This window comes from Hydractinia symbiolongicarpus, chromosome 4 (assembly GCF_029227915.1).
Source record: "Hydractinia symbiolongicarpus strain clone_291-10 chromosome 4, HSymV2.1, whole genome shotgun sequence".
Lineage (NCBI taxonomy): Eukaryota > Metazoa > Cnidaria > Hydrozoa > Anthoathecata > Hydractiniidae > Hydractinia > Hydractinia symbiolongicarpus.
This window is the reverse complement of record NC_079878.1, coordinates 7,781,319-7,795,759: the sequence shown is the minus strand read 5'-3', so window position 1 is coordinate 7,795,759 and position 14,441 is coordinate 7,781,319. Positions and strand designations below refer to the sequence as shown.

Here is a 14,441-nt window from a genome sequence, read left to right as displayed (position 1 = left end):
CACGGGAGTTTTCAAATAATTCTTCTACACCTGATAAATCCATGCAATGAATCAAGATTTATTACATTGAGTAATTAATCTGAATTTTCTATTGAATTGAGTGAAGAAATAGTTCGCTGAAGTAACACAGATTAATTATTTCAAGATTTATTATACTCTTTTCAGTTGATAAACAACCTGTTCCACCGAAATACGGCATGCAGATGCTTGATTGTGGGTAAAACCAAAATTAATTTACAATAACGGCCCCGTTCGGCTTAAAAAAAAGCACAACCATGCTCACTCAACAAGGGAATTAATATATTCAGTATTTTTAGACCATTGCCAAACAGGTGGCTAGACAAGGTTAAAGCGCGTGGATCAAATATGAACAGGCCGTAAATCACTGCTTGTGGGTATGATCTGTAAAGTAAGTATTCATTCAAATAATGTTTTGAACAATACTCTGGCATATATGTTGCTTAGTAGGTTCTCTTTATTGTATGTAAAACAACGAAATAGAAAGAAATGTTTACAATATAATCCTGATACCTCGAACCCATGGTAACTTATTGAACTTTTACTAAAATGTTCTAAGTTGCATCATTTCAGTGGTGTCCAGAGCCATAATATTTTTTGCTAGCTTGAGGTGTGGAGAATATACACTCAAATTCTCTTCAAAAAGTATAGACTCAAATTCTATTCAAAATTTCATTGAACAAAGTAAATTTCTAAGATGATACTCACAATCAATCATTTCCCATCTTACCACATTAGAAACATGTACCTTGTCAAACTCCACTTGTCACAAACGGATGTAGTATCTTTTTGTTCCGATCTAAACATTAAACAAGGTTGTACATGAAAATCGAAGCATGTTTCGCCAAACGTACTTTTTTTATAGGTACACCGCACACAAAAATAATATTAAGACCAGGTGGCAAATTTCGAAGTTTCTATACTAGCTTCATGCAATTTGAACTAGTCAATGTTTACAGTAGTCTCAGGTTAGATCCGAATTCTCAAAATATGCTAATTGTTGCTGAAGTCAGCATGGCTATTTTTCTCTAGATTTTTCCGTAGAACAGGTGTGTTACAAAGTGCGACTAGCGTATTTTAAACGGTGCTTATCTTTCCTACCCATCTGAAAAGGCAGCACCTGATAGAATTCGAGTGTAGGTGCTTTTTGGGAGTTCGCAAAATTGTCGAAAAGTATTGCCTTAATGTCTTTCCAAAAATTTTATTAGGAGAGTTTGTGTTAATTTTGTTAACAAGATAGAATAAATATGAAACATTCAATTAAAGGTAGTATACGCAGTTTCTAGTATAAAAGGATATTGTTTCATCCTTGAGAACCCCCTTCAATATCCAAAACAACATACATGACATTTTATGGTAACCTTTTTGCGAAATAAATATATTAAGTGCTTAATACTTTATAACAAGCCTTACAAAGTGTACCAAGTTAATATTGGTATGGCATGTTCAGATATTTTTTTTTAAAAAAAATTAGTCTAATTCGTGGGAACATACTTTGTGAAAAGTATGTTCCCACGAATGTTCCAAAAGGTCACGCACAGTTTTTAGCTGTACTTTTATTGCTGCGTCTCCGGTCTAGTTTGTCAATAAACTAACCCTTTACATTTTTATTACAAAGTATTTCTAATTATGAACGTAATTAATTATTAAAAAGAAATTTTTCAACTTTTGAGAAAACTCATGCTCAATAGAGAACATTGACGATTTGTCCTCAAAATCTTGACAAAAACAACTATAGACAATTTGTTTAAAAATCAATACAGTTGACAGAAAGAAACGCAACACGAGTTCCTAGTCATAAATATATGTGGTTTGTTTTTCTAAAAGCTGAAACCCTGCAAAAAACACCAATTGATTTCATAGAAAAGAAATTTATAGATTGTCTAGGAATCCCTCAAGACCTTTATCGGTTTTCCACATGACTTAACCCTATAACGACCCTATAACTCAAAAAAGGTACAAACCTGCAGCGTTAGATTTTCGCTTAAGTCAGCATTTTTTGCAACGTCATCACAAACTTTAAATTTGTCCAAAGTACTAAGTCTGCCTAAATTCCGAGTGCTGTACTTCTAAAAGTTGGTGGAGCAGTTTGTTAGAAATATTCAGGAAAAAAAAACTGACAAAATCTACGACATATCTAAAAAATATATTTATATCATTAGAACTATCAAATTAATTCTAAAGGGAAAGACATTACCGTGTTATTAAAAATAGGACTGTCATGCTCAATTTATAAACTCTCTATCCGAGTGAGTTTAAAATCGTTAGACTCTTCCGCAAGTACATGAAATTTTCAAGAACGGAAGTGGACTGAGGACAAATTTTAACGCGTTTACCTGTAAGTGCAGAAAGACCTGGGTGCTTAGACATAGTGGCGTTGCAGCCACTAAACGTAAATCAGTAATCGAGTCTGGAGCGTAACGATTTTCTCATTTTGTTAACATCACAATGTGCCAATTTTTGCATAAATAAACGGAGCAAACGTGTTCTAAATTGTAAATAAATCTTTCCTAAAAAAAATGAAACAAAAAGAAGTTAGAATTTGTGTGAGCATGTCCACCTAGGTGTTGGCAAAAGCTTACTATAAAAAAGAATATATTTTCGTAGATTTTGTCGTTTTTTTATGCTGTACTTCTAGATCGAATTCTAATGTTCTGCTTCTGATAGCCATATAAATGTTATATCACATATATTCCGACTTTTACATAGAAAATACCCAAAATCGCCCAAAATGACGATTGTCCTCTATTTTCCAAGACATGACGTCATATATAACTAGTGTAATTATCAAAAAAAAGAACTCATGGAAAACGTTTTAAACTCTTTCAAGGCAAACCAACTTGTTTTTATTCGTCGGTGGTCAGCTTCGTCTACGTAATCTCTTCAAGACTTAGGACGCTATTCAAGAAATAAAATTTAGTGAGTGGAGTCATCTTCGGTATTGAGTGGAGTCGTCTTCAGTATTCGTACGTATTTACAATTCCTAATATACTCAATATTATATAATTACAACACAAATCAGGTTACAATAACAACAATTTTCTTACGGACTTTCCGTCTATACTTCTTAATAGTACCACAGTTATTCTTAGCTCGTGTAAGCATTTTTAGACTCGTTACCTTGCTGAGATTATACATTTGAGTCTTATACCGACTCCAGGATAAAAACTTCCGATTATGCCGAGCCAAAGGGGATTGACTACGTCTATTTTTCTGGAAAAAAACCGTATAGATAGGTATAAGATTCTATGTCACTCAGCCAATCTTAATATTACTTTCTGAGTAATTTCCTCAACTTACAGGAGAGGGTGGGCGGGTCGTCTAACCCGTACGAATAGAATTGACTTGTGAGTGAAAATGGGTAGGAAAGTTCTACTCAAGCATGCGCTATCAAGCGCATGCGTAACTTGCCTCGATTACTACAAAAATAATTTACAATAATCTAACATATTCATTGTTGTTATGTTAAGCAACGATGAAGAGATCTGTTAAATGATGAAAACCTTTAAATAACTGGAAAATATTATAATTGATGCTTTTTCTGAAATTTGCCACGATCATCATGATGCTTCTTTGTTCGGTAGAAATATCTGCCGCATAATTTTAAGTACAGTAGACTCTCACATCGACTGACTGGCAGTCGTGTGTTAAAGCCTTCGTTTCCAGCGCAGAAGGTTGTTTGTTTAAATCTCCGCCGAATCATGCGGAGATTATAATATCATGAATCGATCCTTTGCGCTTGGCGTTCATGAGAATAGAATTTATATCTAAAGCAGTGTCTGTTTAAGCGATTGCTGTGCTTAAAATGCACTAGGACCTCTTTCGCAAGACCCTAGGTAATAGCATTACCAAAAGAAACTGAAGAGGATATCCTCGGTAAATAATTTAAATAAATATTAATAATGTCAATCTCGGTCTCGCATTTGACCGGTGAGAAAGATTCGACATAAAGGAGGGGTAGTTAGGTAAAAAATTGCAGAAAGGGACCTGGGTGCGTGTTCGAAATAGAAAAAAGTTCGAGTTAGAAGATACTTGACACAGAGAATGATATATAATAAATTAACGCTATGAAGCCCAGGGTTCTTAACGGTTACGGGGTTCATTTACAACGGCTTCAGCAAAAAATAGAAACGTTCATGGAAACAAACAGGGAAGATAGAACAACAACTTGAAGTCATAAAAATGTATTGTATATATCTTTATAATGTTACATAATCTTTTTTTTATCTTACAATTCTTACTTGCAACTTGTGCTGTAATAAAGATACTAACATTGAAGTGAAAAGATTTGAAACTGTCTTTTTTTCATAGTATGGAGGAGAGTACAGATGACATTAAGTGAATAAACGAATTATATAAGAAAGAATTTAATATTTACACGTACTATTTACATGATATATATTTTCAACAACAAATAGAAGAAATTCTGATTTAATGAAAATTTAAATCTGATATATGACGCCATTTAAAATATACAGAGCTTCTCTTCCAAGAGAAATTTTGAGTAATATTCGAGTGTAAGTAACATTTGGTGAAATTAATTTTTAGCTTTGAATTCATTTAGACGTCAATAGCATCACATAAGCTTCGATTGTGTTTCATCTGGTCCGTGAGCATGGCGGAGAATTTTTCAAAGTCCTAAATAAAAGATGAAATTAAATTAGTAATAGGGAATAGCAGATCCTTGCATTTGTGCATGATCCTTGCATTTGTGACATCATGCCAAAGCGCGACTATGGCTTTAATGTAAATTTATTTTGTTCAAGTTCACTACAACTTCCAACCATCGTGCCCAATTCATATATAGACTAAGCTTGACTCTATTTTGTCTAGTCTCTTAGGGGTTCCTACAGTTCAGGGGGGGAGGGGAGGGGTAATGGATATATAATTTACATTAGAATCAATTGAAGAAAAAAAAAATTAAAAAAAATTAATGAAAAAGATTAAATGATTAATTGATTGAATTTTAGGCCAATATGAGCCTAACATTTTTTATGCTATGACAAACAAAGAAATTTATCAGAAAAAAATGTTGCAACTCAATTCTAGTATATCTAAAATGTCACTCAAACCAAAAATATCTGGAAGGATATGCGAATAGGGTTAACAATATGGGAGTGACATAATTCTTAAAAGCGAGCGTTTATTTTTGTCTGTTAAAACCGTCCAAAAACCTAATTATCATAGCCATCTTGAAATCAAAAAAGATACTATGGCTGAAGTAAAAAAATTAATAAGATATGTTATTATGTTCTTAAACACTTGATTTGCTTTAGTTAAATTATACAGAATGGCAGCGATTGAACGTATCAATGAAAAATTGAATCTCCTACCTCAATAATGAGCTGTGACTCCTCAGATGAGTGATTGTGGTTCACACCCCTTTTTGTGGTTTTAACGCCATCTATTTTCACCCTTGTTCTTATTGAATCCATCGAACTCACGGATTTGCTTCTCCATTTATCAGAAAAAGCAAGTGGTTGGTTGATCTGTGGTGACACAGACCCCTTCTCAAAGTTTTCACTAATATTATTGTTGTTATTGTTGTATTCAAGTTTTTGTGTTGTCAATAAAAGTTCTTGTATACCAGTTAAGTCCGAGTTGATATTTTGTGAACAATTACTGGTCTCACTACAGTCCGAAATTCGCTTACTTAATTCTCGGCTATCTTCGAATTGCTTTTTATTGGCAACCACTGGGCTTTCTTTTCCAGTTGAACTGTCACGACTTGTGTTGCTAGCTAAGCTTTCCACTGACATGGAATAAACGCTATCCATCGGAGTTTTTTGCCGACCTTTACGAAATTTTGTCATTAAAGTGTTACTAGATCTTGTTTTGTTTACAGCTGGTTTTAATTTTTTCTGTTTGTACGTTGGATTTATACGCAAGTCAATTTTTTTGTCTATTATCTCAATTTGACTATCAATCTGTTCAAGTCTCATTTCTAGCTTTTCAGCTTTTTCTTTCTTTTGCTTCTCTTGCGTGGCATTTAAAGTTTCTTGTTTATTCCCTTTCTTGTTCACAATCTCCAATTCGTTGACAATATGTCCACGCTCCAATGTCAGAGAATTTCTTCTTTTCCTCAAGAATGTTTCCTCTCGAAGAGTACCTTCCAGCTCGTCATGTTTGTGTTCTTCAACAATTGGTACGCTACACACACTAGGGACACTACAGCAGTCACTATTATCGTCTTCTGATCCCACAGATAACTTCTTTAGTTGGTTTTCAGGATCAAATACATCCCAGTGTTGTTCATTACTATCAACCGAACCATGTCTCCTTCTTCTGGTGGCTGTAAGCTCTGCTGAACCTATTTGAAATGACTGTGGACTGTCAACAGATCCAGTTCGACTGTGTGCTGAGTCGAATTCGGTTTCTAAATCGCTACAAGGTGTGATGCTGATTGGTGTGGTCGGGTTTGTGGTAGTTGTTATTATGGAAACATCAGTTAATGACAAGGACTTTGGCTTTCGTAACTCTAATTCTCCACAGGACGCTGTTTGTTTGCGAAACTCTTGCGATTTTTCAACTTTCTTTGAGAACTGTTTGTCTTTTTTATCGGCTCCTCTACTATGATCAAACATGGACGACCAGCGCTGTTTGTAATTAAAAGAGGACCGTTTCTTCGTAAATTCACCTATGTTGTCATCACTTAAAGGTGTAATGTCGGTATTTGATAATTCTGGACTTCTCATGATATCGTTCTCAGTAGATGTATTGGAATCCTGACGTTTTGTCGAATAATCTTGACGTGTAGTCATCAAGTCAAGTTTAAAAAGACCTCTTGCATCAGGTGAGTTAGTAGCATCTAAGGGTGCACCATCTGTTTCGTCAGTTTCCTGCATGAAGTTGTAACTCTGACTTCTGTTAAGGTGCTTTCTCTCCTTCTAAATGAAAGAAGTGTCATTAAAGTTAAAATATGGCATTACTAAGCACATTCCAGTCACTACGACGCCACGAATTAGAATGCATATATCCTGGTTTGACTAAATAAATCCTTTTTGTTATACTAAACTATTGGCACATTAGATGTAAAATCTTTACAAATATATAACGGTTGAATTGGCTGTGTTTTTTCAATAGAGCGCAAATATTAGCATACACATGTCTGTTAGATGACTCTAAAAGCAGTGAAAGAAAAACAAAATCGAAACAAAATATAAACAAAATACTTTAAAAAAATTCCTTTGTAAAATATTTTGATCAGAAAGACTCCACTTGTAAACTTTTTGTGTATTGTTTCTAACTTTTTTGTAAACTCTTTAGAAAAAACACTTGATTGTGACCGGCCTTTCAGCAGTTATTATTCCTAAAGTTAACAAATATTAACAAATAAGTGGCTTTTTATTATTCCAGCAAGGATGATAAGACTTTAATTTCGTGATTAGAGAGAGTACGACTGCCAAATTCCATTTTCCACATGAAGATAAAGAAATGTAATGCACAATCTTTACCAGTAACTTGACAGTTAATCCCTATTTTAGTTCGTACTTTGCTCACATTATTGATTTTTTCACAACCTTATTAATAAGCTTACGAAGGTTGGCTTAACGACGAAGCTCATAAAGAACATTGTGTAGGTAACTCAAACAATTTAACTGGCCAGCAACGTTATTAATACTTATGAGTTAAATTTAATAAACAAACCTCTAGCCGTTTTCTGGATTCAAATTTTTGAATGGAATTAACCGACGATTCTAATCCTGATTCGTCGCCGTCGTTTCCACTATCAACGCCGTCCACAACAGGGGTGTTGTTAACTTGTAATTCACTGCTGTTTTCTGATGATGAAGAATTTGTCTGGAAAGTAGAAATTGATAATTTAGAAACTATTTGGTTTACGCTGATTTAAGTGCACAGCTAAACTAAGTTTACATATTTAGAACAGAAAATTGAAAGCGCTTTCCCTGCTTGCAACTGAACAAAAGTTTATATAATAATAAACAAGTGTTTTACCAACAAATATCAAGTTTATCATACGTGGGCATATATGAAACACTTTCGATTGGAACTTGATGAATCTAAACTATGTTATTGACCATTTATAAGAACGGAATTGTTGACATAGCTAGTGAATAAGTCTCTTCCCTTTGTTTATTTTGGTACCAAAAAGTAAACAAACTTCTTCTTGTTGATTTTCTGTTAATTACAGCAAGAGAAAATTCCGATCGAATTACATGCAGACAACAATATTTTCAACAGGATTGAAACACTTACATATCACTTCAGAATGATAAGTTTTTAGGTATAGTTTATTGAAATGTTTTAGATGACCTCATTTTGTACTCAAAACAAAATCGTCTTGTCAAAACAAAAAAAAAATGATATATGTTAATTAATGAATGTTGGTGTTATAACATTCTTTTTTTTTAATAATATCATTGAAATCAATTTAAAAACAAGTGAAAACCAACATGAATACACATGAGTCTATCTTATTTTATTGATTAAAATAAGTATTCAGTCAGATTTATTTATTGATAGAAACACCACAAAAGGTAACATGTAGAATAGAAAAGGGAGGTGTTCCAGAAGAACTTCTTCATCATTGTTTAACCAGATACTCAATCATGATAAGGGAAAATCAAAAGGTGGTAGTATGAGAAACAGAAGATTGTTTTTTGTAATACAAACAAATATTACCTTTCGTTGTTCGTCACTTAAAGCTCTCTCATAAGGAATTATCGCACTGTCTTCGATTTCCTCACTTTCTTTGCGTAAATGAACACGTTCCATATAATCTATAACCAGACATCATAATAAGATACACTCTTGAAAGCACTTAAAACACATATTGCACAGTTGTGCGTTGAGGAGCGTATATATATATCATTGTTTATATGCATATCAGATCAGAGAGCAATGTAAATAAAAAAGGTATTTCACCTTGTTTAGACAGTGCAATTTTTAGCATGTCTTTTCAAAAATAAAGCTCGGTAAACGCTTCATACAATAAGTCATATGTTTCACAAGTTAAGTGTCAACAATACTAACAGCTTTATCTTAACTTTTATTTTTTTTTTAATTGATAAAACAATGTAATATATATATCTCGATATTTAATTCCATGCGATGGTGAGAAATTCACCTATATATTAGCTATACAGTGGTTGACCATGCAGTCAAGATCAAAACGCAACTATTGCGCACGTTTTAAGTTTAAAATCCAACTCATCAAAAAATAGGTTCTCTTATAATCACAACCTACGCAGAGATTATTTCAATGCTATAATGTATAGTACAGAATGACAATTATTTTAACAATGTGTCATGTTGACTTACTTATGTCTTCTTTTCTTTGTGCAGTAAAACTCAAAACCTCAACCCACGATTCGTATTGCTCTTCGTTCCAAGCAGCAAAAATATGGACTACACCACCAGTTGTAGTTAACTGAAAAATTAGAGATAAGGATTTTGAAGAAAGGAACTTTTTAGGATTTGGGTTTTGACTTTAGGCTTTCAAAGATCAGATTTTGAATATCTGGTTAAAATTTACAAAGAGATAAAAACATTAGCCATTCATCGTTTATCCGGTTGGACCAATTTAGTACAGTTAAACCCTTCTTAAATTTGACAGAGTAGAATTTGTGGTCGAAATATTTACTCTGAAAAATCTATTTTTACGAAATCGTTTTTATAAAGTTTACTTAATAATGGAAATCACGTAACTAAATTTAAGTAAGTGGTTAAATAAATGAAAAAAAGTAGATTTATTTTCACCAACACGAAAGAAGCACAAAATAGGAAAAGAAAAGAAAATACTAGGAACATGCATACCTTGAATAAATTCAGCCGACGCATGATGTCATCACAACTATATGACGTCAAAAGACAATTGCTGACGTCAATAACAACATCTGCCGGTTTGACGCCGTAATCTTTGTACCCAGATAGAATACCCTCCTGACACAGAAACCATTTATCTTTCCATTGTCCACTTGGGTTCCATAAAAGTCGCCCAGAAAATTTATCGCTTCGAGTGATTCTTTTAGAACCTTTCTTCCCTAAAAATATGAAATAAATTAGGTAGCTAGTATTGCGCTCCGTAAAATATAGATGTCAAAGTTTTTTAGTTTGGGGGTGTGGGGGTATGACATAGTTAGAATATTCCTGGTACACGCCTACTGTCAGTAACGCAATACTTTTTTAATTTATCAACCGTTTTATGTTTTAATTAAGCAAAGCTATAATCTTTGCGGTATCGATAAAAATCATGTCTGAAAGAGACGAAACTAATAGCTAATCACCAGTAAGGCTAGTCATTTTATTAACGTATTTTTCCTGTTGTTATGAATATATCGTTATCCATGGAAACCTAGAAAGTTTAAAGTTACAAAAAAATGCTTAGTAAGCAAAACTTTATGTATTTTTTTAAGACAGCTGTATACTTGATTGTACATTAAGCAGTCCCTGACACACAATCTTCAATTAGTACACAACACTTAGTCATAAATCTCAAAATGCTAAGAATGTTAACTTTTTTATCTTATATTTTTTAAAATTACGATATGAAAGCAAGATATTTTATGCGTAACGTTATTACTCGTGTCTCTTATCATATAACAAGAATCTATTATACATTTCGCATTCTTGAATTAAATGAAAACGGTGAGTATAGATTATTCATTGTTTGGATTCTCTTGGGATTAATTTTACATTTTGAACATACAAGAAATATACAACATTTTTGTAACCTACAGAGTAATGTAACAATTTAGAAACATGGAGAACTTTAAAAGATAAAATAGTTAGTTCCTCTCCAATAACAAAAAAATTGTTAAGAAAAATTTCCGCTCAATAAAATGTCTTTATTTCTGGGGTTTTTTTAATAACAAAAAATGCTTTACTATTATTTCCTGTTGCGTATTGCATTTGTTTTCAAAGCAACATTTTTTATGTTTGCGGTTTGTGACTATGATAGATGGTAATCTTAAAACAAACGTATTTATATCGCACGAGCTGTTACGCCCATAAAGCAAAATAACAACCCAGATTCTTATTTAAAAACAACCTTGTAGTGGACAGTTAGGCCGAATTTCATCGATCCTAAAACATGTACGAACTTTTCAAAAATTAAGTAGGATTAACGAAGCCAATACGACACTTTCTTGTACTCACAAACAACATTACTTTGTACTAGTTAAAAGGGCTGTATTTACATCCATCTTCATAGGAAAATTAAAAAAAATCAAAACAGGGCGTTTGAAAGAGAAAAATCCAGAAGAAAAATACCTCTCTTCTGTCTGCCAATTCTTTTTCTAAACACGTTATTTTCATCGTTTATAAATCTATTTGTGCCCTTAAACACCATCTCTGAACCCTATGTTATAAAACCTTTCTAATTTCAAAAACTTTCTTCATCTCAGATTATGTATGTATGTATGCAATTAAAGTCGAATCACTTCGTACAATTCCAGCTTATTCTTTTAATATACTAAACTAATTACTTTAATAAGTTGATTGCATATCAAAAGAAATCGGGGGGTAATTCTCGCAAAGTTCTCTTATCATTTCCCGCATGAAATATTTTTAAAAAAATAGTGGAATAAACTTTATGGAAGAAATGTCGATCTGAGCTCCTCGAAATAAGGCAAATAAAAATTAATTCGAGATATTTTACATAAACATTATAAGCAATATTAAGTGACACCCCCTGACCAACATAAATTTTTTTTCAACGTCACTACAGCGATAAACTTTGGTATAATGTGATGCTTGGTAATGCTTTGAATGGACATTAAGTTTATTGCATTGAAGACACGTCTTTAGAAAATTATGTTAAACATTTTTTTCCCTTATATTATCAATATCCCAATTTCCTAAAAACTTTCTTAAGCTATTACGTTGTTTATGAGTTCGTAAGTGTTTTTTATTTGTTATTTCCCCTTTCAACTATTAATATTATAAGCAATAACAAAAGATAAAAATAATTTATATTAAACTTTTTTTTTCTCTTCCCAATATAAAGCACATTTTTCTTAGTAAAAAAGATTGAGAATCATTTTTTAATGAGAACACGTATATACATAAATAAAACCGTTTTAGGCTCTGCACGAATTCATGCTAAAAACATTAAACGAAACAGTTAGGCTTCAAAAGTGTGTTCTTGTTCAGAACACGCAAGATAATAAAAAAAGCGGCCATATATATGTCAATAAAGTTGTAAAATCTGAGAAGAAAAAAAGACTGACAAATAGTTTGTTTTTTAAACACACACAGGAGAATAAGAAATGACAGGGCCGTGGCAAATTAAGTGCTACAATCTTCTGTCTCAAAAAAACTTTGTTGTTGTTCATCTTTTATGTTATCAGTATTTTTTATTACGCTGCTAATTTTTGTTGTTTCGCAATCTATTCCAGGCATTTTTTCCTTATCTAACATTCGAAACCGTTATTATATAAACCATTGATCGTCAAGGAAAACAATGTGGATTTTAACATGGGTGTAATCATAGGCATACTCGCCTGTATTTAGTTACTATAGCAGTCGCGCGTAAACTACATACACTGACTGATAAGATCTCAAAACATGTTACTCTGACACAAAGAACACATCCTTACCTTTCTTTCTCGCTGATGCTGAGCCAAACTTTGATTTCAAACTATATATAATATGACTCATCGAAGCTTTTTTCTCAAGTTTTGGTGTTGCGTCTGGATCGTCCACGTCTTCAAAATTTAACGGATGCAGCTCATCGTTATTTGGTTCTTTAAACAAAGCTTCAAAATTGTTATCAATATCAACTTTCGATTGTAACGTTGCTTTTTTGGGTGTCTTCTGGACTAAATTTAACATTTCACCGCGTTCAGTATCTGACAAGGACATTATAAAAAGAGCTTCTACTGCAATTTTTGCTATACATTATAAGAATTTCTACTTCCTTTTCAAATATCATACATATCGCTTAAGTATACCTTTGAAGATACTAGTAATAGCATACAATAACATTTATAACCTGAGGTGACCTTTACATGATCTTTTCCCAGATGGTCTAATCTCGATTCATGCATTCTGGATTCATTCTTGTTGTATAACAACATAACTAAAATGATCCCTGATTACGGAATGCAACATTTTGTGGTTAAATATGCAATTTATCTTTATCCGGCGTGATTTTCATTTTTTACACTCTGTCATAGATATTCTAGTTGTCTCTTTAATACTAGTTATTTTAAAAACCACCCGCGTAGGAGATTAAACACAATTTGATGGTTTAGGAAAATGACCATAAGAACGTGATTAACAAAGCGTGGAGTAAGCTATGATTGGTATGTTATTTTAACCTGGATATAATTATACCAAAAATGCTAACTGTCCTACACCCGCGATGCGTGTAAAATATTGTTCAAGTGCATTCAGTGTAATTTACATTTTTCTTGCCGTCATTAAAAACCTCGGAAATAATTGGAGGTTTTGTGTTGCTTTTGTATTAACGTGTCGCTATATGATGTTCTTTTCACCTGTGGTCGATTTCTATAGTCACATACCTATTGTTTACTTTAACATGAATTATGATCATTTTGCCAATCTCCTTTTTCTGCCTTGTGCTAAACGTGATTAGCGTTTAATCTTTACGGGGGTCAAGGTTATGTAAAGACATAAGACGTTAAAGGTAGAAAAAGTAATAAAAAAATAAGTTTTTTAAGCTAGAATAGTGGATTGACATTTACTTAGACATTAGATCTGACTTTAGATTACTGCAATTCCACTTTTAACTTAATTTTGAAGTTCAGCTAAATTTTGACAAAAAAGTCTCCAGAAGTACCGTAAACATTGGATACGTGCATATAGCAATTTCACATCTACATCCACGTTGGTGGGAACATTCTGTTTTATGCTCGTATCTTATTCTTACAATAATAGACATTCTATGGATGGTCAATATGGTTGCGCACAGCTTCATTACGGGTCCCCCGCAGAGTAAATAATTTGCTGACAACTGAATCCGTAAGTTTTTCTACGGGTTAATGACTGCTACTATAATATTTCAAAATATTTTAGTAACTTTTCTCCAACAGTCTTTCTCGTTTAAGTATGTTACTGACGTCAAAAAAAAAGCAGTTACCAATTAAACTGAAATAATTTTTAATTTACATTATATATGCGAGTGTGTCACTACGCACTTATTATAAATCCGTTTACGGCTTAATGATAGGAAATGGATAAATGATTTTTCTTAACCAATGAAGGACGCATGAGTGTAGAGGTTTTGAAGAATGAATCATACTTAAACTCGTACAAGTTCTTTTGAGTTTGAATAAAAAAAATCAATTTTATCCAAAGTTTTATATAAGACGGAAATTTCTTCCCTAATCCACTTACCGGTAATATATCATTTTATCGTTATTAATCCGAAATAATCCTATCCCTTCCGAAAGGGATTTAAACCTGACTAGGACATTAAAAAATAATATTTATTACAA

General features: G+C 32.7%; 1 protein-coding gene across 2 annotated transcripts in view; it reads right to left on the bottom strand.

Annotated features, from left to right (window-relative positions):
- Positions 1 to 3,989: 3,989 nt before the first annotated feature.
- Positions 3,990 to 14,441, bottom strand: part of LOC130641050 (uncharacterized) — a 31,208-nt gene continuing 20,756 nt past the window's right edge. Inside the window, exons 1-8 of one of the 2 annotated variants that reach the window (XM_057447690.1) lie at positions 12,974 to 13,162; positions 12,579 to 12,800; positions 9,796 to 10,022; positions 9,301 to 9,409; positions 8,662 to 8,759; positions 7,666 to 7,818; positions 5,352 to 6,905; positions 3,997 to 4,656 (exon numbers count right to left, since the gene is read on the bottom strand). In XM_057447690.1, the coding sequence (XP_057303673.1) occupies positions 4,579 to 4,656; positions 5,352 to 6,905; positions 7,666 to 7,818; positions 8,662 to 8,759; positions 9,301 to 9,409; positions 9,796 to 10,022; positions 12,579 to 12,800; positions 12,974 to 13,058 (2,526 nt within the window). In that variant the 5' untranslated portion in view covers positions 13,059 to 13,162 and the 3' untranslated portion in view covers positions 3,997 to 4,578. Of the gene's footprint in view, positions 4,657 to 5,351; positions 6,906 to 7,665; positions 7,819 to 8,661; positions 8,760 to 9,300; positions 9,410 to 9,795; positions 10,023 to 12,578; positions 12,801 to 12,973; positions 13,163 to 14,441 lie in introns of those variants that run through there. The other variant, XM_057447689.1, reaches the window with a different exon arrangement.